The following is a 27,208-nucleotide window of genomic DNA, read 5'->3' as shown; positions in this document are numbered from 1 at the left end:
CAACTGCTTTAAACCTTCGATGCCCTACAAAAGGCATGAACTCTCAGCATTATGACTAGTAAAAGAGCCACTCATCTCAAACACAAAATTGTGCTGCAGGTATTTTAACAGAGGACCTACTGGGTAGCAGGCCCTTAGCATAGCTTTACTTACACTCCTGCCTGCATATTCCCTCTCCTTCTTTACAGGGGGGACTGGTTTACACAGCATCTAAGAATATTTCCTCCTGGTAAGTATTAACTTTTATAAAAGAATAAATTATAATGATAAAGAAAAATCACCCCACTCCCAATAATCCAGTTGCAAAAGGAGTTTGAACTAGAAACTCAAATCCCAATATAAAGTTTACAGTGGCTGTTAAACTTTCAAGAGTGAAAGAGGAAGGCAGTTAAAATTATTCTCTCTTCAGGAGAGGGTGCTGCTTTTCATCAAATCATTCTATACAATAAACATGAATTCATTTAAAAAGTTACTTTTTTTTCTTAATATGCAACTTGGCAGACCATCAAAAGCTTTTTTCCTCTCCTAAAAGGCAGGTAATGAACATTCTCAGTGATGAATAAATTATTTTAACGATATAAATGGAAACTTAAATGGTTAAAAGCTCTGTCCAAGATTACGCAGCCAGTTAAATCATTTTAGTAAGGTAATTTAGACAGGGTAAGACTTCAGAAATGTAGTTCTATATTCCTCCTATGTTAAGGGTCAAGTTCATGCTAAACAGAAAAAAAAAAAGTATAAATATGACATTTACTAATGAGAAAAGGATAAACTAGTTAAAAAAAGGCATAAATTTAACAAAAAGTTAATGGCAATATAGTAGCTTAGAATACAGGTTTTTAGCTTTGCTTAATCACTCAAACTGAACACAACAGATTATACTATTTATAATATTCTCATTTTTATAATAGAATTTTCCAAATGTGGTTAAATTGTGGTTTAATTATTTCAGTATAAGGAATTTCATATGATTGTATATGAATTAATAACTTTTAAGCAAAGGTAAATTTTAGCGTGGTCTATAGCTGAATGATCAAGGAAAATTAATCAAGACAAAAATCGGGCAGGTTTCTATGGTAGTAGTTCTAGGGAGAATTTTTTTTTTTTCTTTTGAGGGGTTAGAACCTACCAATAACAATAAAACATTCTATTCCCTGAGATAACAGCTCCTTCTCTCCAGATAAATCAACCCCAGTTTCAGGAAAAATAAAGCATCCTAGGCCCATCGTAGGGCAGGGAAAAGCTGAGAGAGATGCTAGGAGCCATGCATCCATTTCACTGTTAGGTGATAATCATCTATCCAGAGTTCTTTATGCAGAGGAGGGAGGAAGTCTATACATATTCTCGGAAATGAATGATTTTAGCTTGCTAATCATGAATTTCAGTCTGACACTATTAACCTAACAAGTCAAAAGTATTAGCTTTAAGCCATAAAAATTCCACATACTATTTAGATTTTTTCAATACTTAATACCCTTAAAAATAAAATGAGTAGAGAAAGAGCATGAAGACTGAACACAGTAGGTACAACCACTCGCCTCATGTATAATCTACCAAAGGAAGGATTCCCATAGGGACCTGAAGGCTTTTGGTGAAAAACCTCTCTTCTCATCAGCATACAATTTGACACTTCCATGAGATTACTCCCCCACTCCCATGCCTGAACCTTACACATATTACCTTTTCACTACCCTCCCTAATGAGAATTTTAAAACATTTTTGTAATATTCACACTTTATTTACCATGTCAACACTGGGGGACAATGTGGGCAGGCTTAACCCAACAACAGCTGCCTCCCATGCAGTACAGGGATGATGTGATTTCACCAGCAAGGTATGCCTCTGGGACATCTCCTTAACCAGGGAAAAAAGTGACCCTTAGGACAAGAGAACTACTACCTTGAGACTTTAACCTGTATCTGCTACTACTCAAACAGCATCCTACTATGAGGTGAGTATGTTGTTTTCAATTTCTGTGCCATGTTTTTTAAAAGCAAAGGCTGGTGAACCACGTTGAACTCTGAATGCTAAATGATCACACAGCATGCTCAAGAAAAAACATTAATATTTTGGTTAACAGAATGAACCACAGGAGGATTATTAAGGTAAAATGCTAGAAGACAAACTGAACTTTGCACAAAAAATACCAAATGTATAGAGAACCGCCAAACATTTTTGGTGATTCCTAAGTGCTAGGCCTCAGACCTGCTGTCATAAATTACCTGGGAAGCATAATAAAAAACAGAACCTTGAATCTCTCTTGTGGACAGCGATCTAGTAGATCTAAAGTGGATCCCAGAAACTGCATTTCTAACCCACTTCTCTGGGGATTAAGATGCAACCAAAGTTTGGGAACAACTGCTTTAGGTCCTCACAGAGCCTGAGGGACTTCACTCACCACGGAAATACTGAATATTTGTCATTTATTCAACACACCAACTACTGTACAAAACCCTACTGAGCTAATGCTATTAGGGATCCCCAGGAGAAACTGCTACATAAACCACCTTTCACAGCACTTGATTCACTGTTTCAATATCCCAATAACCAGGAATTTTACCAAATGCATACTAAATGCTAAGAGTACACAAACACTTGTATGTACTAACCAATCTTCTATACCTTTCTAAAGTAAAGCACAGTGTCCTGGCAAGAGTTTTGATATAACGATCAGAAGACAAGGGTTTGTTTTGAGTCACAGCTCTGTCTTCAACTGCCTGGTCTTGGCTAAATTGTATGACCACCAAGATCTTCACTCTGACTGGGGACAGAGAGCAGTGCTTAAGTCTAAATTACATATGGGTACCCCTGTAATTCGAAAATGTCTGTGATTCCTCAAGGGTAAAGAATATAGACTTCAAAGAAGGCGGAACTCAGCAAGAGCTGGAATAACCTGGCAAGACAGAAGCTGAAGGACAGAATTCCTTTAGATGGGCTCCAAAACATGAGATGACCACAGTTAAACTAAAAATGAGTGTGAAAGGGTATACCAGGAAGTAGGACTTGCAAAAGAATACACATAGACATTGGGAATAAGATCAGCTTATAAGTAAAGAGCCAGTCTGACTACAGTGGAGAAGAGCAATAGCACTGGCGTCACTGCTACAAAGCTCAGCCAGATGACGGGGTAAAATAGCAGAGAAACACCATACAGTTTTGAGTGAGCAGTAACATGAGTAAAGTGGTGCTTTGTAAGAAAGTGCTGCTGACAACCATCACCAGTATAGACTAGAGGAGGGAAAAAGACTTATTTATGGAATAGTATCCCAGGAAATAAAAAGGTTTAACTCAACTTCCAAAACATTCTTAAAGCTGTGAATACTAGAAAAACTTGGCTCAAGACATTTTACAGGAACACAGAATCTGCCTAATGGAAATAAGTAAACAAAGAAAGAACAAACAGGCAAAGGGGATGCTATATACTTGGGGGAAATGGTTTGCTTTGCCTGTTAGGCAAATCTGGGCCTAACTGAGGATACCAGCTGTTATCTGATATTTTTACAGGAACCAAGTAGGGGCGGGGAAAGTAGTAGCCTGCTATTTACCCATTACCCTGACCCACATCTCAGAAAATCAGAAATTGATGTCACAGTATAAAAGCCACAAGGCTTTACTGTCCTTTCTTCCACATATTCAGCCCAAGCAGCTGGGCCCTAAAGAGAAAAGGCTGGATTATGAACAGTAAGGAAGCAGCTGTCATCAACTTCTCCTTGAAGGCCACAGGCATTTCTCCTATGGAGACCTATTTTCCCCTGCATTTCTACCTTCTTTTGGATCTTAGTGCAGTGAGGGTATATAGTAAAATAACTGACACATTAGAATGAAATAAAGGTAATTATTTCTGGAATGGAGAAAAGGATAGTTCCTGGGATAAGCCATCCCGACCATCTATTCCATTTTCTTCTCAACCACAACTCAGGACCTCAGAACTAGGACAAATTAGCAGCATCCCTGGAAATCAATATAAATTGAGGTAGAGAAACCTGCAAAAATCTGCTGTAGGATAGAGAGCACATGGTCTGAAGGTAACTGAACACTGGATGTCTTTTTAAAGAACACTTGTTACTTAATAGTACTAGTAAAAGATCTCTGACACAAATAAAAAGTATGCAGAGAAATATAACCAGAAAAAGTAGTTCAGACTGAAAAAACTTCAAAGCAAACTTAAGGCTTTGTCTTAGACTTTATTGGAAATCTGATTTTTCCCTTCACATTTTGATAATATACAGTAACCAGTTCATTTTCTGATTGGTGAATCTTTTCATAGGACATTTTCTTGCTCAAGAAATATCTAGAATTCTTGGACCTCTCATACCCTAGTGTATTTGGGAACCACTATATACTTTCCTCTAGATAAGACAGGGGTGGTAGGCATTTTTCTTAGGGGCCAAGAAATATAAAGAACGATATGTCAAAAACACTCAGGGCTAATAAATTACCTTAACTAGTAATTCTAAAAAAGCAACTTTAAAGCACAAAATGACACTGCATTTCTAGATACTTGAAAAAAATGAGCAAAAATCTTTTAGACGAGTCTCTAAGCAAGATGGATACTACAGTCAGCACTGACTAACTTCCCCTTACTACTTCAGGCTATAGTCTGAGCTGGTTTCTTAAATCAAGGGTGGAAAATAGGTTCACACTTGAGTCAATTGATAGAGGTTGTCTGGAACACTATTTTGAAAAATACTTGGGAGCCACATCTAGACTCAGTGAGAAAGAGTGCCATGATTGATTGGCAATGTCTGCACTGGGCAGGAGACAGCAAATTGATGGTACATGTACTAAGAATTTGCTAGAGGCAACATCCCTCTTATTTTCTAAAGGAAAAGAAATCTATGCTGTGAATTGGATTAGCTCCCTCTCCAGAGAGAATCTACATAAGAATTTCAAAGATACACAAAAGCGGCAAAATATCTACAAAATTATTCACTGTATGTCTTAAAAAGAAAAAAAGAAAAAATAACCTGTGTCACGTAAGTTCCTCCAGTCAGTCTCCTCAAAGCAAGCTGAATTTGCTAGAACAAACTACAACTCAAGCACCAAATCTAGCCTGCCACCTTTTTGTATAATCTATGAGCTAAGAATGGTTTTTACATTTTTTAACTTGGAAAAAATAAAAATATTTGTAATACATAAACATCTTATCAATTTCAAGTTTCATTGCCCATAAATAAAGTTTTATTGGACCACGGCTGCATCCATTTGTTTATGTAGTGGCTATTACTGCTTTCAAACTGTAAAGGCAGAGTTGAGAAGTTGTGACTGACTGCATGGCTTGCAAAACCTTGCTTATTTACTACCCAGACCTTTAGAGAAGAACAAGTCTGAGGTTTCCCCAAGTTATAGGGCAAGTAATTCTCTATAAGGGAAGGAGATTTGATTCCATAGGCTTAGTAAAATATTTATATAAGAGAGTTGTTGCTCTGTCCCTTTGCGAATACACGAATGATTATACACAGTATTCTTGAACAGTTTCCCCCATCATGCAGCAAACACCAAAATTCCACTATGTCTCCGAGGTAACTGTTTATATGGGCCCAAAAGGAAGAAAGGAAAAAACTACCAGTAAACCTTAATTTTTTTAAACTTCTGTTCTACAAGTAGATATAAAAATTTTTTTAACATACTTTTATTGTTTTGGTTTGAAGTCTCAGTCCATTCAGGGTGTTGATAGCTTTCTCTGCATCCTTGGGGTCAATGTAGTTCACAAAGCCATATCCCAAGCTCTGCCCTAATGAGAGGGAAGGGGAAAAAGGCATATATTAGTTCTACACTGCTGACAGAGATTGACTTTCATTTTGGCATATGGTCTTGTCATTAACACCAGCTTATTTCCTCAACAGTAAAAATAACTCTCTATTAAATCTAGAAATATACATGAAGTCTTTTTGTTTCCTGTCTACTACATTTGCAAGTTTTAGAACTCAACAAGCAGTGCTGTTTAGGAAAAAAAAAACACACACACATCCCCAAAGGATTCCATCATACATGCCCTGCCTGAGCCAGAGTATACCAGCAGCAAGACAATGCTCAGCTCCAGAAACTGTGGGGATAAATCTCTGTGCTATGGAAAGGGCTTACCAGGCAATACCTTTTCAGCTTCGGTTTCCTTAGCCATAAAATGGGAAGACAGAAAACATCAACCAAGAATCTGTCAGTGTTCTGTAAATTGTACCCTGACACATTTACAGCCTTTACCAAGTACAATTATGTCGGAGTCTAAAATGGTGAAGAACCATGTGTGGGCGTGTATACGTGTAAGTTTATTTTAGAGGAGGGTTCATCTTCAAATACACTCAATCAAATTTCTCCAAAGAGGGTTTTATGATCTAGATAAGAACAGGGAAACATGAACACAGAAGATTTACAGTGATGACACCGAAGACAATGAGAACATATAGGAAAAGAAGAAATAAAACATAAACAAAAATAACAGGAGAAAAAAATTCTGGAGTAAAAGTTGCTTAAAAGTGTTTGTTGTTGTTGCCACCCTCCTCCAATCATCTGAGCCCTCTCACTCCTGGCTAAGTGATGCCCTAAATCTCAGAAAATAGGAGCTATCAAAAGCAGCTGAATCAATGGAGTGCAAAGATAACTAAAGTCAATTGCAAAGGTCTCAGTTTTTCAATGAAGAAAGTTTCTCAGTTTGAAACGGCAAGAAACATTATACAGGTGACAAAAATGGGCCTAAGAAAAGTTTGGTCTACAAAAGTCAAAACAAACTAAATGACGATTTCCCAGATGCCCAAGGACAGTCCAAATGCTTTTACTAAGTTCTATTGTTGCATCAATTTCACAGGGAAGTGAGGTATTTGTTCTTGATGGGGGCACAGTAGGTGCAAGTGGGTTTTTAGGACAGGTACTGTGGTTATCCTAATGTGGCTACTTGTTACTATGTAAACAAAAAGAGAAGGCTAAATATAGTGCCCAATATGAAAACTGGTGATTATATTTTGGGACCACAACCAGAATTTTGGATAATCACTGCTTGTACCCTCTTATCAAAATGTATTTTTTCCTGTGTGTGTGTGTTTTTTCTTTTTAAAGAGAAAGGAATAGAGAGCTAAAAACTAATTAGGTTAATTTTATCTCACACTAAAATTGAGAGGTTTTATTTTATAGTTCTAGTGAAGAGTCACATGTGAAGCCACTGTATTTTTAAGCATTCAGCTTTTCATTAATTCAACATTTATCATGTGTCTACTGCATGCATTGTGCCCCTCTTATGAAAGTATGTTGCAGTCCTATTGTCATTAAGTAGAATTAAATACGCTGAATGTAATAAAATCTGCTCAAAGAACCAGCTTACAGTGGAAAGAAGACAGACTTCAATACTGGTTCTGGTGTTTACTGGCTCTCAGCTGTGCAACTTTGAAGAAGCTGCTTAACACCTCTCTGAACCACAGCTTCCTTGTCTCTAAAATGAGGATAATTTCTACCCAACTAGGTTGCTGAAGCAATGATGAAAATACTTATTAATGATGAAAGTGGATCATCACCCTAGTCAAAAGATAACATGAGAAAAAAATAACACGCTGACTGTTAAAGATTTTAAGTGTATTCGTTTAAAGTTAAATACAAAAGATGCTACAAATATAACAGAAAAAGAAAAGGGCAACACAAACATATCATAGTTTTGTCACACTGCTATTCTATGACAAAATAAATCAATTATATCCGCATAGTCTAATTGCCCTTTCTACTGATAGATACTATTCCTCCTGCATCTTAGCAGCTTCTAACCCCAGTGCATTCTCAACCTTGGCTGCAATGGAATCATCTAGAAAGCTTTAAAAAAAACCAAAACAAAAACACCCTGATCCCCAAATCCCACTTCCAAAGATATATATACACACACACACATATACACACACACACATGTGTATACATGTACATGTATATGTATATGTATGTATATGAGATGAGATCTCACTACGTTGGCTGGGCCATGCTTGAACTCCCGGGCTCAAGCGATCCTCCCACCTTGGGCTCTGATTTTATCAGTCTGTCATGAAGCAGTGGTACTAGCTTTTTAAAACCCTGGTGACTAACGTACAGTCGCCATGTTGAGAAATCACTGCATTTAATGGTGAGAACCACGGTGGGGCTACAACGGGGCTACTGGGAGGTCTAAGAAAGGTCTTGTAGGGATGACTGCCGTTTCACAGCCATGTTGTTTAGATACATATGGATGTGTTTCTTCTAAAATCTTCAAGTTACCTATTACTTCAAAGAAACAGTTTACTGGCCTTCTGAGGTCAGTCTGGGGCACAGGAGTGCCCACTGAGACTAGATCAGTGGGTAAAGTGAAAAACATGTCTTGCTTACTTCCTACTTAGCCGTTTCCCACTCTGGCCTCTGAACTCTTACTCCGGGCCTGCTGTAGGCACGCAAACGTTTGCTAAATGAAAGAATGAGAAACTTACTGATGTTATTTAACCAAAGGTATCATCACCACCACCACCACCAGAGGACCCAACCATCAGATGCATCTTCCACGTGACACCCTCAAGCAATCATGACTGGCTATAATGAGTCAAATATCTAATATCTGTTAAGTTGTTTATACTCAGAAATATGTATCCCCAAATGACTTTGCCTCCTTGTAAAAGTTTCTGATTTGCCTAGTGGTATTATTAGGATGAGTGCCACTCAGAATATGTTTGAGGTAAACAAAACTCTATTACCCTAAGCAAAATAATATGAAAGGGGGTATCTGCTATTAAAAGACTATATTTCTAAACCTACCGTTGTTGGTGTATTAAAATGTTGGCACTGTAACAAAAGGGAGTTAGAACTTTAAATTACTTTACAGTGAAAATCTGTAATCAAGGCAGCAAATATTTATTGGATGTTTAAAATATACTAAGGGCATCACAGATGATACCAAGATAGGCAAGCCTCCCCATTCTCACCTTTTAGCTACATAGTATTTTACTGTTTAATTGTAGCTTCACATTAACCATGTTCGGTATTCAGATTCTTCTCCTACAAGGTAGAAATGATATCTGAAGCTTGGCAAGGTCAATCAGCTTCTACAAATCAAAAAGGCAGGGAGGAAGTAGTAAAGTCAGGACTTAAAGTCAGGACTCTCAAATGCTGTGCTCTTCTCCACTCAATTAACAATTAGTTTATACCTGAACTGAGACTTCAGGCATATTACATATAAGCCCAGGACTAGTCTGTACCCAATATGCCTGAATAATAATGTAACCAGGCACTTCTGACACTTTTACCGCAAAAGATGCTTCTTGGCTGACTATTTTCTCAAACTTCTGTACCTTTTGTACAAATACCACTTTTACTATATATGAGTTTCTGTGCCGTTATTCATTCCTATGACAACATAAATTGCATCTTATTTATATAGTGCATATTTCTGGTTATAAGTGACCGCACAGTTGTTAAAAATAAAAGCAGTAGCAAAGCAAACATTAAAAAAAAAATACCTAACCTACCCTTTTCCCACTCTTGTACTCATCAGTAACAGCCATGGGCCACAATGGAAGGCTTGGAAACCAAGCAACATTTATCCTTATCATCCAAACCTATTTTTCAAGTCTCTCTGAATTTAGAATGTGCATACTGATAATCCCCAAACTAAGACTCATTTCTTTAAAAAATTTTTATAAGATGCTCCATTTAAATTCCAAGTATAACCATTATGGAAACCAACATGATTAAAACACTATTCTGACCAAAATGACAAAGCTAAGGCTCCTCAAGAAAAAAAAAAAAAAAAAGTCTTTAAACGCCAAAAAATTTGCCTGGCAACTGAACATAAAGAATAGGGTCAACGCCATGTGTCCTCAGCTATTCTCAAAAGCTACCTGTGGTTACGTGTTCTTAAGAATTTTCGAACCATTAATCCAAATCTTTTTTCTTTCGAGACAAGGTCTCTCTCTCTGTCGTCCAGGCTGGAGGGCAGTGGCACAATCTTGGCTCACTGCAACTTCTGCCTCCTGGGTTCAAGCGATTCTTCTGCCTCAGTCTCCCAAGTAGCTGGGATTACAGGTATGCATCACCACACTCAGCTACTTTTTGTATTTTTAGTAAAGACAGGGTTTCGCCAGGTAGGCCAGGCTGGTCTCAAACTCCTGGCTTCAACTGATCCGCCAACCTCGGCCTCCCAATGTGCTGAGATTACAGGCGTGAGCCACCGTACTTGGCCCCAAGTCTTGATTCTAATTGCTTTGGTACAGATTCTAGAACTTTGCTATATTCTGTGCTGCACTATCGTGTATGAATGCCTTTTGTTTTACACCCTTCTTTTTAATCTAACATATATGCCACAGAAAAGAAATACTTCTTCACAAGAGATAGAAAAATGGCTTATAAAATGCTCCTGACACAAGCAGAACAGTTATAAACAGGCTGGTTAGAAATCACGGTCCAGGGATCTATATCACAGAGCTGAAGCACTCCACAGGCCTCTGAAGAGGACCAAAGACTACTGAGAAAAGGGGTCAGAGCAAGGAGAGGAAAACAGGAAGACAGCCCGTTCAGTGGCAGAGTGCTACTGTGGGAAACCCAGTAATTGCCAATTTATCCCAAACTGTGCGTAATTCAAAGCATCAGCCATTCCCCTGCCACCTACATTGCTTTTAATACCCTACTTTAATTAAAATTTTAATTGTGTATTTTAATTAGAAATACACAATCTTCTGGACCTGTTTCATTCAAAGGTCACTTTATTTAGTATTTTCTATTTTAAATTACTACCAATGTTCAGAAAAATCAAATTACCCCCTCAGGTTTAAAGGTAAAGGCAATAGACTACCGTCATTCTTGATTAAAAGATACATTAATTTTATCCAACCAATATTAAACGAGACCCTCAACACAAAATTGTGGAAAATAAAATTTTGTATTTAAAAAAAACAAAAAAAAAACAAGAGTCACCCTACAAATTTCTCATCTAAAATAAGCATTCAATAACTATGGGAATCATACTTTTTGCTAGGCCCTGAGAATTCAAAAGAGAGAAAGTTCTTTCTCATAAAGCCTATATTCTGACAAGAGGAGATACAAACACATTCTACAGGGTATTAGAAGAAAATAGAGCTAGGGAGAAAAAAACAGCAGGGGATGAGAGTGGGGAGGGGAGGGGCAGGGCTGTTGTTCAAATACAATGGTCAGAGAGGGCTCCATTCTGCAGGTAACATTTGATCCAAGGCTTGAAGGAATTAGCTCAAGTCAATAACAGTGAAGATGTGCAAGACTTATTCCATTCCAAGTTCTGCCATACATGCATCACAGTCTGCCAGTTCTACCATCTAAATCAGTCCTTTGTCTGCATTAGCATTGGTTCTGTATTATCCTGGCCCTGATTATTGCTACACTATCCTAATAGGACACCCCTTGCTTAGACTCCTGTTAATTCCAAAAACTGCCATCCTCCACCAAAATATCATCCAGGAGAACTTCCTAAAACACAAATCTAACCACACTCTGGTTTCCAGTCACTGTCAGTTCTTAGACTCCTGTTAATTCCAAAAACAGCCATCCTCCACCAAAATATTGTCCAGGAGAACTTCCTAAAACACAAATCTAACCATACTCTGGTTTCCAGTCACTGTCAGTTCTTAAGACTCCTGTTAATTCCAAAAACTGCCATCCTCCACCAAAATATCATCCAGGAGAACTTCCTAAAACACAAATCTAACCATACTCTGGTTTCCAGTCACTGTCAGTTTTGTGTTCACTTCTACTTTTGCTCATCTTCCACCACTCCTACACATACACCCTAGGTCTGGAACACAGCTCTCCAACTAGCCAACTCCCATGTATCCTTTGAGACTCTCTGAAGTCATTTCCTGCCACAACTTGCCCCTTTCCCCGATGCACACTATTCAGTGTTCCTCCTGCCTAGTCCTCCCACAGCTTCTTATATTATCCCTTTATCTTGCAATGTATGCCTGGGGTTTTGGATGCTCCCTCGCTAGACTGCTGAGCAAGGGCAAGCAGAACATAGTTCCTCACAAACAGGACCCTAAGACAGATCATTAAACGTTCTGTGAATGACTGAATGAACAACAAATGAAGGAACAGCAGCATCTGCCTTCCAGGAGCCTGTGGTTTAGGACAGAGTTGCCCTTATAAACATGTTCCTCATGTCCCTACATTGTACCAGATGGATTACAGAACATGTGGAGGCAAGATGCTGAAATGTTATAGTATTCTGCCTTCATAAGGAAGTCATACGAGTTTTAAATAGTTCCTGTAAAATTGTTCATATGAAAAGTTTCTACAAATACCATTAAGATGAAGTCTCAATTTAAAAAAATGTCATCTAGAGTAATTTGATAGATTTACATAAATCTGTTTCACAAATCTGTAAGTATGAATTACGGGATGTCAGCATATAATTTTGTGGAAAGTACTTTTTCACTAATATAATTAAGTCTGCCGAGACTATTCATGTTCAAGTCAAATAAAATGCAGAGTGAATTCTGTAAAAACCTGGTAGTTGAATCAACAATAAAAGGTGACTACACTGATTGATGTATATCTATTATTTCATTTAGAGCAGTAGTAATGTTTTATGAAATAGAAGAATAAAAGCAGTCTGGGTCTTTTCCAAATCCCACAGTTAGCAGAAACAGGTCACTATAGTCCTCTCTGTCAAGCAAGACTTGCAACCTGAGGTTTAAAAATGCAATACTTTTCAAAGCAAAATGGAAAGATTCACTTTCTCCAAACACAGCCCTAATACAGCATAAAACTGCATGACTTAACAACAACAACAACAACAAAAGCAAATAATTTGATTTGCAAAACAAGTTTTCATTACAAGGGGAGAAAATTTTTGTTTTCAATAAAGACCCTGTTCCTTCCTAATATCCTTCTCTCTCCTCCCTCAAACACACAATAAAGTTGCAAATATGTTGTATTTCTTCCGATGGACTTACTGTTCTTGGGCACTCATTATGTGTGTCTGTTCAGACAGCCTGTGCACTGCAACTCTGGCACCAAAGCAACTTGCACCAGACTTTGCAAAGGAGCTTTCTTAATATCTCAGATTTGATACACAGCAAAATCATGTGGGTACCACACAGCAGGGAAAAGGTTTGAGAGAATCTTAGAACAGAGGGATGCAATTCTCTCTAGACACGTTTTTCTCCACATTTTAATTCCTGACTTAACCCGAGTCTCCTCAAATGTAGCATGCCAGATGCAGCAGGTCCTTCCATTTAAACACTCAAGTTAACATGGGTCAAGTTAAACAGATTCCCCTTGCTGCCCTCTGATGAGTAAGATCAAATTGTGAGATGGAGGGCTGCTGAGATCCTATTACTACAGTCCAAGCCAGCCTTTCTGAAAGCTGGGAGCATTTCTACCAGCTTCCCAAAGGACATTACCAGGGATTATCACAAGGATGGAGAATTCAACCTAGACACTCACATAATACAGAAAACAGATGGCTCACTCGAAGACTCATCTTCCACCCAAATGCTAATAAAGCTGGCCTGAGACTGAAAGGCCCCAATGTTTCTAAATGATTTTCAGGACTTTACAGACACATGGAGCTAATATAGAAGAGTTTAAATTATAACTTTTCTGCTGAAATCAAAGTTGTAAATAGTGATCGTTTGGTAAATATTACCTAGGCAGCCTAATTCTAGAGGGAGCGGTTAACATCCTCAGCACCAGGGCATTTTCCCTTCAAGTTAATTTTCATAGCCGTATCTGTCCCGATTATGCAACTGGTAGAGCTCTATTTTCCTGTAGTTCCAGTCCCAGTAATTATGAATCTGCTGGCAATGCAGCATGACCCTGCTTAAGTTGGTGAAACTGGGGGTTCTTAATATATCACATTTTCAGACAACATTAAGAACTCCCACACAATTCAGTCTTAGACTATTGAGAACAGAAACAGCATATTAAATCCTCTAAATTCTTGCCAAGTATTACACTGGGTACACAAAGATGTCTTGCATCCAAGACCAGGAAGATTCGGAAAAATTATCTGCAGTAGAAAAATAAACCAATTCCTCTACAATACACAGGATGAGACTCTACCTGAAGGCAGGTTTTCCAGCTTGAAAGGAAGTGACTGAGATAGTGTAAGCTCACCACAATGAAAACAAAAGGCAGTTCTCATTACTTACTGATGTAGGTAGTTTCTCTAAAAGGTCAGCAGTTCTACCTTCAAACATTGAAGCTGCCACCAGGATAGAGCAAATGCCAAAATACCTTCAGATAGCCTGAAAGTCACACCCGACAGTTGAAAAAAGGCTAGAACATTAACAACTCTGGGCTGGTCCAATCTACTTTCAATTAAAGGTTTGGGTCTGCTTCAACTTTCTCATTTCTTCGTTAATTATAATTGACTCCATACAGATCCGCCACCCCCCCCAACCGCCCCCCACACAGAGTCTTGTATTATCTGCTTTATCTTGTGTTTAGTTAAAAGACAAAGGAGTTGTTCAAGTAAGTATCATTTGGGATGAAGGCAAAGGAACTATATTCCTCAAAACAGTATTGTGGTAGAGGAAAACAAGTTAACTGTGGTAGTAAAAAGGGCATCTGCTGTTGCTTGTGCGACCAGCTGGTGTCAATCTTCACAAACATGCACTCTTGCTTGTGCCTGCACACACACACACACACACACACACACACACACCCCACTAAGCAGTACATCAAGAGGCAGTATGGCTTCTTAATGTGTTTTTCTGTCTGTAAGAGATCATTTTTTAATTCAGATACGAGAAAAAAAAATTAAAGGCCCTATGCACTATAATTAGATCAGCGCCTGTTTTAAAACTATGTCGGAGTCCTGCAAACCACCATGGAGAGCTCCCCATTTTATCAAGAACGGAAAACCATAAAATTAGACTCTACCAAACTCATCAAGTCCACGTGATAAAAAAATTCTTGTTAGAGATAAATTTTCTTCTTGAACACATTTTTCTTAAAAAAATCACTCTCTTACCCAGAAGTTAAAAGTTCACCAGTCCAAACCTTCCAGTATGAAAAGGCAAGTCTGTTGGGGAAAAATGCCCATTCCTACTGCCCCATAAATGCTATGTCTACCTGTCTGGAAGTCAACAGGACCACTGCCAAACTAAACTATCAAGCAACTATGAGCCTTACATTATATATATCACATTTAATTCTCACCACAAGACTACATGTAAATACACCTGTATCCATTTTACAGACAAAGCTGGGGGTTCAAAGTTACTAATTTAACTTGCTCAAAGGCACACACAGCTAGCGCAAGGGAGCAGTTAGGTTTTCACACCACAATCAACCTTTCCAAACTCAGTCTTTCAAAAGTGTACACTTTACTGCCTTCGGCCATGTGTGGAAATTACTTTGTGGCAGAATCCTGTACATCCAAAGCTTACAACTTTCCAATCAGAATATTTATAATCTCCAAATACATCTGTATTTTTTCTTGTCCTTTGTCATGAAATAAATTGACTGGAACTTCAATTCTTTCTTAAGCCATCCAAGAGACTATGAAAGGAAAAAAAAAAAAAAAAAAGACCTGAAAGAAAAGGTAGGACATCCTGCAGGTGCACAAACCACTTAAGCCCCCAAAACAAATCCATCATTACAAAACAGATAGATGAGAGGTATCTGCATTATAAAAAGATCCATTTAAAATGGGCCTTGATTTACATACTCCTTTTCCAAACTCAGAAAGCAGTTCTTATGGCTAAAGCCAAACATGTTTGCTACTGCCAAAACAGTCTCCCACACAAGACACTTCTCTCCTCAGCAGATTGCATTAAAATGCTTTCATACGCATAGCATGATTTCATAGCAGTGGAAAAAAGATGGGATCAATACCACATGGTCTCTGCCCTCTAAGATGCTCAAAAATTTTAAGCCCTACACAGTAAACAAAGGAGACGCAGGCACCTAATGAACGTGAAATACATAAAGTGCATTGCAGGGGTTTCAGGCTTAACCAGGACCAGCTTGAAAAAGAGAACTCTTTAGTGTGTTAAAACAGAAAAGATGAAATTCAGGTGTTTCCTGACAAACAAATTAAGGAAATAGGAACATGGAGAAGAACAAATTTGTAAAGAAGTATAAACGAGACAGTCAGACCAAAGACGTACTACGCTGAACATAAGGCGTCTATGTAGAGGTAAGCAAGCTGACCCCCTCATCCTGGGAGCAAGGCTGGTCCATGTGAAGGTTTATAGCAAACTGTAGGATGCACCAAGCACTGAGGCACAATGAGGCAAGAGGCACACGAGGGACCCTGGGACAGTCACCTTAGTGGCCTGGTACAATCACTGAGCAGATGCAGATGTAGGGCTATAACTAGGGACCTCAGTGTTAGAAATCACCTCCTTTTCTTTCTTCCCTCCCCTCTCACCTCTTCATTCCTTCCCTCTCTAGACACTCCCCTCAGGCAATCCATGCTTATCTACCACACTCTTAAGAAATCTCAGAGGCTAATCTTAAAACAAACCAGGAAGAGTCCCCACTGCAAAATCCTCATGATTAGGAGGAGTCATAATTAGTCCACCATCAACGAGCCAAAGTCAAGATAATGCCAATCAGACCCTCAGACACCCAAGAGAACCACTGAACAAGACACACAGGTCCTGCACCACTTCTGCATGTCTCCCATACCAAATTTCCCTTTGAAAGCCCTATGGTAAATTTTTAAACTGAAGATGGTACTTTAGAATGCTAGTCTGCCATCTTCTCAGTTTGCTGGCTCCCATTAAAACTGCTTTTCCTTCCACCAATCCTTGCCTCCGGTGTTCTGGCTTTCAAGTAGCAAGCAGCTGAACCTGGGTTCGGTTACAGACCTTCTAGAGTAATGCCCAGGATTGAAATCTAGCAACTCCTTGCATCCCAGGAGGATCCATATTTTCTTGGCATGGTAATGTCTTGCCTTTGTAAAAGTAACTAGAAGGCAAGAAACCCTTTGAATCATAATACCCAGAGATTAATACAACACACCAACTCCGCAGCCTTGCAAATATTCTTGCACTATAAAACTGAGATGGATAACCCCAATCACCAAAAAGCTACACCCAAGATGACTACATCAGGGAGGGCTTATGATTTCCTGAGACCTCCTTTACATAGCTGTAAAAACAAGTACCTGAAAACTCTTTCTGCCCACCCCCTCACCTGGCCCAGTTAAGCTGCTATTATGAGTGGACAAAGTATTAATGACTACCATAAGTGGGGAAAAACTACTGCAAGTGTTAACGAACCTTATTTTTAACTCTGAGCTGCAACTGCAAAATTACACATGCCTTGTGAATGCACACACATACCTATGTCCTTCACATATAATATGGTGACATCAAGTTAGAAAGGAGTGAGCAAGGGAGGGAAGCTGAGTCATTAAGAAGGGAATATTGGGTAGCATAACATGATCAGATGTTTCAATAAAGTAAAAACACATTTCACCTTATGTGTACTGATCATAAAGTATCTGCTATAAAGTGGTATGTACAACCCTTCCACTGGGGGAAAACTGTCCACTGTAATTCCTTTTATATCAAAAAGAAAGAGCAGAATTAAATTAGAGATATTTTTAGTAAAGACAAAGTAAATTTCCAAAGGACATCCATCGTCCCCAGTCGACACAAGGATTAAGTATAAATAACATATGATTTTCCTTCTCTTGGTACAGGACATGTTGCTTAGCTTATAGTTAATGAAGAGGTAGTTAATCAAGAGGGTATGAGGAACATTTTTCTTTCCTTCCTCTAAACTTAAAATAGTCACACACAGCACTGACTTTTATATGCTTAGGAAAAATCCCCAGACCGATGGTGTTTGGGTTGGTGGGGGTATAAATGCTGAGCATAAAGGAAACCTATTTAAATACTACAGACACAGCTTCAAAAACCTCAAGAACACTCTCTCTGAAGCAATAAAGAAAAGGAATCCCAATGGAACACAGTCCACAGAGGAAACTGAGCTGTATATGGTTAAAGTTGTAACGGCTGTGGGTCAGATGGGAACCATGGCTACGAATTAAGCCAAAGAGGTACCCTGACAGAAATAAACACCAATTTTGCTTTGCTCAGGGACAGCTTATGCTACAGCAAGCCACTGTGAGACCACGGGGCAACCTGCCCACCAATTAACAGATGGCTCCTAAAGAGAAGTACAAAATGGTGCAGCTCCCACAATTGCCACATTCATATCACACATGAGCATTTCTTCCCAAATCACCTCATTGAAAAGCTGAAGTGATTAGCTATTGTAATCCTCCAAATTTAAAATTCACGGACACTTTGAGGAAGACTTTACTAAAATGATTTTACCTAGACAATGCTTCACTGCCAAATGAGCAGAGCACAGAGGCTTGTCTTTTACCACTGACTTTAAAGTATATTAAAAACAAACTATCTAAATCATATACCCAGCAACTTAGTACACCTGACCATTGCTGCTAATTCTGGATAGGTCTTTCCTATGAAACAGGAAGATCCTAAACACAATTTTAACATATTACCATTTTATTATCTCAAGTACTCTTAAATGTGTAACAGGGTAGAGGGTGAAAAAAATTTTGTTCAACAACACTTAAATTTTAATTCATCTTAAAAACTTTTAATGTGATGCTTTCTTTAATCTGCTGTGACTGAAGTTACTCAATTTGCTTATTCACATATCTGAGACCCACTCTTGGGGAAGGCGCTATGTTTTTATGGCACCAGATTAAACAATATGAAGGACCATCTGATGTGGGAAGTAACTTCTATACACAGAGCTTCTCAGCTATTTGGGCCACATTACATGCCCACTTGGCAAACACATTTTAAGATGAAGGCAAAGACAAGTGGATTAGAAGAATCCATCTTATTACCCCAAAGGAGGCCCTAAGGCAAAGGAGGTTAGGAGTTTAAGGCCTCCAGCTAACTAGCCTTATGAATTTGAGATTGATATCTCATCTGTGGGAAAAGAAACTACACTAAAGGTACTCTCTGATGCTCGCCCCCACCTATGATTCCACCATCTCCACCTTAAGTTTCACAAAGAAATTTTGATCTGCGTGTTAGAATCAGTCTTGTTAAAGAGCTTCCTACAATGTACAATGCCATACAAAATGTTAGGTATTCAATTACAAGTACACCACTCGAAGAAATGAGCGTTTCACTAAACAACTAGTTTTTCAGCTCATTCCAATATTGAATAGCCTATGCTGTGAAGAGTTTTCCTATTTTGTTGCTGAAAACTTCTTCCTTCCTATTTATAATGAAGGAACAAAATAGTTATAAATTATAAACTAATCTCCTTTATTTGGGGAAAAACTTGAAATATGTATGCTGCCAGATCACTTACTAGCCCCTATACCCAAATAGAATATAACCTATTAAGTGCTTATTCTAGTTATCCTAATTGACAACAACATTATTAAGGTATTCTACTTAGATTACTAAACTTATTTTTCTCAAGCAAGAGTTATTTTCTAGCAACAAAACATATATATACTGAAATGGATCTTAACACAAAAGCCTACTATATTATTTTGGGCTTCTTTATCCTCCTTGTGCACCTCCTTCCAAAAAAAAAAAAAGTAATAATTAAATCTAATACTAAAGGAATTAGAACTTATTTGATCTCATTATTCCCTACAAAGCTAATTTGTTCCTTTATTTGCATTCTCTGTCATTGTAATCTAAGACTTAAAGAAAATGAAGCAAAAAAATTATTTTAAAAACAAACAACAACAACAACAAAAACAGGCTGAACACAGTGGCTCCCAAATACCAGCACTTTTGTAGTCTGAGGCTGGAGGATCACTTAAGCTCAGGAGCTCAAGACCAGCCTAGGCAACAACAGGGAGAACCTATCTCTACAAAATAAATAAATTACTGGGCATAATGGCACATGTCTGCGGTCCCAGCTACTCGGGAGGCTAAGGTGGGAAGATCACTTGAGCTTGGGAGGTTGAGGCTTCAGTGAACTGTGATCACACCACCACACTCCATCCTGAGCAGTGACAGAGCAAGACTGTTTCAAGAAACAAACAAAATACAAATCAAATAACCAGGAGCTATGGTAGATTTTTACAATCCCCAAAGAAGTATGTTTTCTGAATGCAGAATCTATAGCTATATTAAGATGTTATACAAAGATTTTCTGTGTAATCCTCTATGACCTGGTAGTATCTTGGCCGTGTCATTCCCCTGCCCTGCCCACCACCACATTTTCACTTACAGCTACCTGAACAGATATCCCATTCAAATCCTTTAGGTGTACACAAATATCTTAATAGGCTGCAAAGAAGAACATAAAATTGACTAGATTCTTCTCTGAACAATTGCATTTATGATTCACCATCAATGACTTACTTGCTGGGGAAAAAAACGAACTGTAAATAAAGGTAAAACAAGACCTGAATCTCTTCAAGGAGAACCAAAGACTGTCCAAAAACCTAATGATGACATATATTTCTTATCCCACAGGACACAGAAATTTAATGCCTGTAAGCATACATACGTCCCTACGTGGCTGGAAACCAAAAGGGTTTTAAAGAAATAACCACTAAATAAGCAGAGGAGATAAATGCAAGTCATTCACAGGCAAATCTGTTTTTCCACAAGATATATGGCTCTCCTTAGTTACTACTAAAAGCAATGGGAGTCGCCAAACATTACTGACCTCTAAAGATTAAAAGCTAGAGATGAAACATCCAAAAAGACCTGCTGTGTGAATGCTACCACTGGTGGTCATTTCAGTCATTCTTCAGATTATTCTTGCTCACACTCAGGGAGCAAAGTAGTGCCCAAGAAACATAATCATAAGGGGGAAGAAATCACAAGAGGTGACTTGGAAGGGAGAATCAGTATCTTCACTGTACCTACTATTTTGCATAATTAAATTCAAACTTTGCTTTCCCCCAACATTAACAATGTGACACAAATATGAGTAAATTGTTTGAAAGACACTGACAAGTGACTTTATTTACAAAATATGCATACATACGAGTACATACCTCTCAAAACAAACTCCTTTACCAATAGCTACGGTGAGTTCACAACAGGGGCTTCTAACCAATTACAAAAGTTATTCTCTTATAGTCAAATTGAGGCCAATAAAAATTAATAAGCTTACTTTTGAGTTGAAAAACATTGACAGAAAAAGATAAAAAATATGAATTACATAAAGAATGCTTCAATGGAGTTCTAGATTGTACACTGACTGTAGCTAACTGGCACAAAGAAACACATTGAAGAGTCACAGAGGGTTTTCAGAATGAGTAAGGGCTGGGAACCAGACTTCAAGGAGTTAAGTAGTAGGAAGTAAAACTACCCCCACCTCAGAACAGTGAGGTGAGTCATCATCACCATCTTATCCTTCTGTCACTTCCTTAAAACCCTGGGTCCTGAGAGAAAATGCCTAATTGACTTTACCAGAGTTCCTTACTGGCTGCTTGCCTATAGAAAGCCAGGCAGAGAGAGGACCAGCCCCACTGGCTTCTGGAATTAGCTTTTTCCCATCGGCAATATACTAAGAGATTTCCCCAATACAGAAGGACTCTAATGAAATGAAAGACTGAGATAAGTTTGTCTTGGATCCATGAACATCCTTAGAAATCTTTCCATGCAAACTGAAAAAAAAATGCCTTTCTGTTCAAATAAATGATTGCATCACATATTAACCACCAAATGAAATCATCAACAAATTAGTGAACCAGACTATACTTCTACATCTTAGCTCAACAAAACAAGCACGAATTTAGAACATCTTGCATTCCACCTTCACAGTATGACAATTCCCTCCTTCTCTACCTCCCTTGAACCATGAGGTGCACCACAAGAAGTTCCACTAGCCGAGTACAGTAGTCCTCCACCCCCGACCTTATCCTTGGGGATTACAAGACCCTCAGTGGATGACTGAAACCACAGATGGTACTGAATCCAATATAACATACACCACTTTTTTTCAATCTGTTAATCAAGATGGATTCTAAGTGACTGAAGGACAGGGAACATGTACAGCCATGGATAATGTGGACAAAGGGATGATTCACATCTTGGGCAGGAAGGTGCAAAATTTCATCACGATACACTGAAAGGTGAGCAAGTCAAAACTTATGGATTGTTTATTTCTGGGATTTTCCATTTAATATTTTAACATCATGGTTGACGACAAGTAACTGAAACTGCAGAAAGCGAAACTGTTGATAATGGGAGGACTACTGTATTTCATGACATAGGTTCTCTTCAACAGTCACCACTTGAAATCAAGAACTTAACACTGGCTGATATTCTCCAGCACACCCAAAGCTCAAAGACTGCTGAACAACTGGTTAAGCTTGAGTCATCTTTAGTCAAGACAAGACCTTACAGCTCCAGAGGTAGAAGACCTTCCTCATCTCAATCACAGGCTTTTGGAAACTCCCTACAAACATGAGTGCAAAGTAGGCAGTGGGGAGAAGTCCACACAAAGCTTGCATTAAGACTTTAACCACAAAGTATTCGCCTTTTTCATTATTTTAAACTCTTACAACCCAGGGGAGGCTTTCTGTTAAGCCCCAACACAGGAAATTGCTATTCAGTTGTCAATAACCAACGTCTGAAAATAAATCCAGTCACTAAGTGTGGAAAGATGTACTTGCAGCCAACATGCATTTGGCTGATGCCAACAGAGAAGGCAGGAGGCCAAGATATAAGACCTAAATTTTTTTTTTTTTTAAAGGACTGTTCTACTCAGTAACAGAATCTGAAATAATGCAAAGGCAGAAATAGGCCACAAACCACCTGCCTCTAGCTTCAACATACATCAGCATCTGTCTCCCAAGGTTGCTTCAGAAAGATATTTAACTCTTCTCTAACTACAATAATTGTTCCAGTGGTCTAAAAAATACGGCTCTGTCCTGTGGGTTTTTGGTTGGGTGGTTGACTGTTGTATTCATGGGGGGTTTCTTTGAGGGGTAGGGGGAAAGAGTACTAGGGAAGGGGGAGAAAAAAATAGAAGAACTAAAACTACAGAAGAGAATTTCTAACTCTTCGCTCTTTGACTCTGATTGAGGAATAGCTTTCTGCCAAGATGTTCTTCAAGTGCTCAGCAGAGGATGAAGTGAGGTAACAAGAAGTCTGGGGATGTTGTACACTGTGTCCTGTGTCCCAAGACCCCACAGGGATGTTTGTCCCTGGATGCTCTGACTCTCTGGGAGAAAAGAGCAGAAAAGTATGAAGGCAGGGGAGACTTCCAGGGAGCAAAACTACCTAGGTTCTTCTTTCTGACCTACCGTACTTACACCACTGCCTCTTCCTCCAGGTGACTTGCCAGTAGATGGGGAGTGATAGAGATTGAAGGCAATTTTCAAAAGAAGAAAATAAGGCTGAAATCAGGCTGAACAACTACAAAGGGGGTAAGATGAAGTCCCTGCAAGTAGTCAGCAATCTGGCAAAATATTGTACAAATTCAGTATTTTAATTGGATGTTTCTTTTATGGGGAATGTGACATGAACTAAATTTGAAGACAGGCTATTTATTTCAGGGGGAGGGGTTGGTCGCTAAAGCCACTTAGGGGAAGGGAAATAAAATATACAGAAGAGTCTATAGCCCAAGGGGAAAAAAAACTAGTATCTCCTGAGAACAATCATCATAGTTTACTTTCAAAATACTTTGGTACATCAAATGTTGTATGATTTCATTTATATGGGGTACCGAGAATAGGCAAATTCATAGAGACACAGAAAGTATAATGGTTACCAAAGGCTGGGAGCAAAGGAGGTGGGTGAGGAGTTACTGTTTAATGGTTATAGTTTCTATCTGGGATGATGACCACAAGGTTCTGGAAATGGATAATGGTGATGGCTGCATAATACTCTGAATGTGCTTAATGTCACTGAACTGTAAACTTGAAAAGGTTCAAATGATAAATTTTATATTTTCCCACAATAAAAACATTTCTTTTTAAAGTTTAGAATTAACCTGATGATACGTGTTCAACAGCCATTTAAGCTTTAATTCTGGGTCATCTAACATACTATCATTAATGCACAATCCAGGATTAGTTAGTATAATACAAGTAGGCTAAAATTCAAGTGACTAGTGAAAGCCTACATATCATCCATACTAAATCAACAATCAATTCTTTGCTGATTCACCTAATGGACGTCAAAATACGGTTTTGTTCTGTAAACCAGTTATTTGTTAATTAGTATAATGCGTGTTAGAAATGGGGTCTTACTGGTAAAATTAAAGGAATTCAAGACATGCAGATGGGTTAAATTACTTTAGAGACACTTCCCACCTTTGCATAAACAGGGCACAAAAATCCAAGGTGGCATAATCCAAGGTGGTTATATCTTTACGGAGAGAACCCCTAAATATTAAATGGTCCTGGGTTTCAGTCTTTGTTTAAAGGGATTTCTTTTTGCATGATGCAAAGTGAGGGTGCAGAACACGACTTTTGGGATGTTGTCAGCCTTCGGTGAACATTTCATGTAAGGTGTGTTCAAAGCACTTAAAAGAGAACAGAGAAGTGGAACTTTACCAAGCTCTCAGAAAAGGATTATCCATCACTTTGGTCCTGCTTGCTAGATAGAGGTATCTATGTGTGGTGGGATCTGGCCTGAGACCTTCTTTCATTATAACCTATAGAGCAACTAAGGTTCACCCCTCCTCCTTTGGTGCCTACTAACAACTACCCAAAATTATCTAAGAGCTGTTATTCACTATACTAACATAGGTCCATTTAATACATCCAGTCTCAAGCAGTCACTGGTCATGAACACAGTGGCCTCCAAGGGTTCTGTCTTAAAAAGGGGGGAAAAAAGAGACTCTTTAAAAGTCCGTTGTCCAGCTATAAAGGCCAGGAAAGAATATTAGACATCCTCCTTACTTTGATGGCTATGTCCAAATATACCGTTTTCCATAAACCTTCAGAGAACTAAAATATCAAATAGAGTAAGAAACTAATCCCAGAAGATTCCATATTCCACTTTTAAGTATCACATCAGGACTAGTTTTTAATGTTCTAGAGCTGGGGATATAACGGAATGTTATCATGCCTTTTTGCAAAGGCTCCCAATTTCCAGCACTTAAAAAATACATATATTAATATAAAACACAGTAATAAATCAGTATTAACAGTTCTGTATTTTAATTCTATTGCAATATGTATAAAAGGGCTTACCCCTGTAAAAATAAAGGTCCACAAATAAAGAATATAAGAGTCTAAAAACAAACCCGGTATAACATTGTGAGATTTTAAGATCATTCTGCATGCACTGTCTGCACCATATACGGCAAAATCACTTGGCAGCATGTTTAAAAAGAGCTCACCTAATACTCAGGTTCACAAAAGAAAGAAAAGTCGCAATTTTAGAGGTAGGATTTGGGAAGTCATTTAGGCGAGCCCTTGTCTACATGAGAAGAGGCCGATTGATTTGATACACCATAATCAGTCTCTCATTTCTGTTCACAATGTTTGGATACATTTAAAGTAGAATAAGAGCAAACTACAATTCATTTAAGTGGAATGAAAAAAGCTCCCATGGCCTAGTATCAGGGTTAGAAAGAAGGATTCATCAGACAGTACCCCTGGAGGCAACTCCTTAAGACTGAATTTAAAGCATTAAAATGTTAGGAAATAAAATTGTTCTCTCAGGCTCCAGTGACCTTGAAAACAGTGCAATGATTCTGATTTACCAGTTTACATGCAGCTATGCCTTCCTTAAACTTTACTTTAAAAGGAGGATTTGACTTTCTCAATATTAAGTCCAAAGGTCAAACAGGTTGTGAAGAGTCAAGGACACCACCAGATCTATCTACAAGGTAAAAAAAAACATTCAAGTCTATCATCCCTCACCAAGAAATGCAAATTTTTGTTGAGCTAGAGAGTTGGGGGGTGGTGGATAGAGGACTTGTACGCCATACACATTTTCCCTACAAAATCGAAGCAGTATGTACAAAACAGAGTTCCAACAAAAAGTACAATGATGAGAAAAGAACTCATTAAGAGCTAAAAATAAACTCTAATTCACAATATGCATAAGGATTTAACAAAAAAGGAAAACAAGATGTAAAATTGCATCTGCTAAGTTAACCTACCCTCATAGAAACTGCCCCCTCCCCCATACACACAAACTGAAATCTGTGAAGTCTGTGATGACTGAATGAAGCAATGCTTTAAATGTTTTCAATGACTATTTCAACAGAAAAGAAAACAAAGGGAATTCTTTTCCTCAGCCTTCTGATCTGCTAACACTGCAGGAACACTAGGTTTCTGAAGATCCCAAAACAGAGGTCTCTGTACATCTAGACTTGAACATCGTATTTGATAAAATGAGAATATTTAGTGTAGTATTTGCATTTTATATTAAAGGGATATTCATCTTAAGGAAGATGATGTCAATAAAAGTAAAAATAAGCCACAGCTTTTATCTAACCAATACTTCATGGCTCAATTTAACAACTTGCTGACCTTCGAAGCCCAGTAATAGTTCACCGGGAACTTCACTTGAGAGTGTCTTCATATATTAAGTCAAGCTAATTCATTCTGAAACATTAACACAATACCACATAGAGCAATAATTCCACACTCCAGTGCTCTAATTCATAAAGGCTCGTGTAATATCACTAATCATCATTCTGGGCTCCCAAGTCTTGCCTTGTACTTTCTATTCTTACTTTGTTCCACCCCTGGAAAATCAATTATGTTGGTCAAATAACCTAGAAAGCAAAGAATGGAATATGAGCTCTGCATTCTTTCCACATCATGACAAACTCTAAGAATTCTAAGACAACAGATCTACTTCAAGATGTTTTTCAAAAACTAGTTTATACCTATGGGGGAAAAAAAAAAGTCTGCTACAGTCATGCAACTCAATGGATATTAACTATTAACTGGTAAGAAGACGACAGGTAAGAGAGACAGTACCCGTGTGCTAGGTACTTTATGAAAGAAACTGAAGTTTCATAAAGTTCACATAGGCCACAACACAAATTAAGTGGCTCAGCTGGAATTTGAACCCAAGTGTAACAATATTCTAAGCTAAAAGCTGTAAGATTACTTTCAGTAGGCTACCTTCCTAGCAGGAGGAAGCAAAAGTATTTTGATTCAAACTTAATCCCAAGAACTTATTCCTAAATTAAATAACAAACCTAGTGTGCATAGGGGTTTAGTAAATTCTACTACCCACTTAAGAAACCTTTTTTTGGCCGGGCGCGGTGGCTCAAGCCTGTAATCCCAGCACTTTGGGAGGCCGAGACGGGCGGATCACGAGGTCAGGAGATCAAGACCATC

General features: G+C 38.4%; 1 protein-coding gene across 4 annotated transcripts in view; it reads right to left on the bottom strand.

Annotated features, from left to right (window-relative positions):
* ELAVL2 (ELAV like neuron-specific RNA binding protein 2) overlaps window positions 1-27,208 on the bottom strand; it is a 140,522-nt gene that overhangs the window by 34,185 nt on the left and 79,129 nt on the right. For all 4 annotated transcript variants that reach the window (XM_011944488.1, XM_011944487.1, XM_011944489.1 and 1 more), the window contains one exon: window positions 5,631-5,734. In XM_011944488.1, the coding sequence (XP_011799878.1) occupies window positions 5,631-5,734 (104 nt within the window). The remainder of the gene's footprint in view (window positions 1-5,630; window positions 5,735-27,208) is intronic.

Source organism: Colobus angolensis, unplaced genomic scaffold (genome assembly GCF_000951035.1).
Source record: "Colobus angolensis palliatus isolate OR3802 unplaced genomic scaffold, Cang.pa_1.0 Scaffold231, whole genome shotgun sequence".
Taxonomy (NCBI): domain Eukaryota; kingdom Metazoa; phylum Chordata; class Mammalia; order Primates; family Cercopithecidae; genus Colobus; species Colobus angolensis.
The sequence above is the reverse complement of the archived record's forward strand: the minus strand, read 5'-3'. Positions and strand labels throughout refer to the sequence as shown.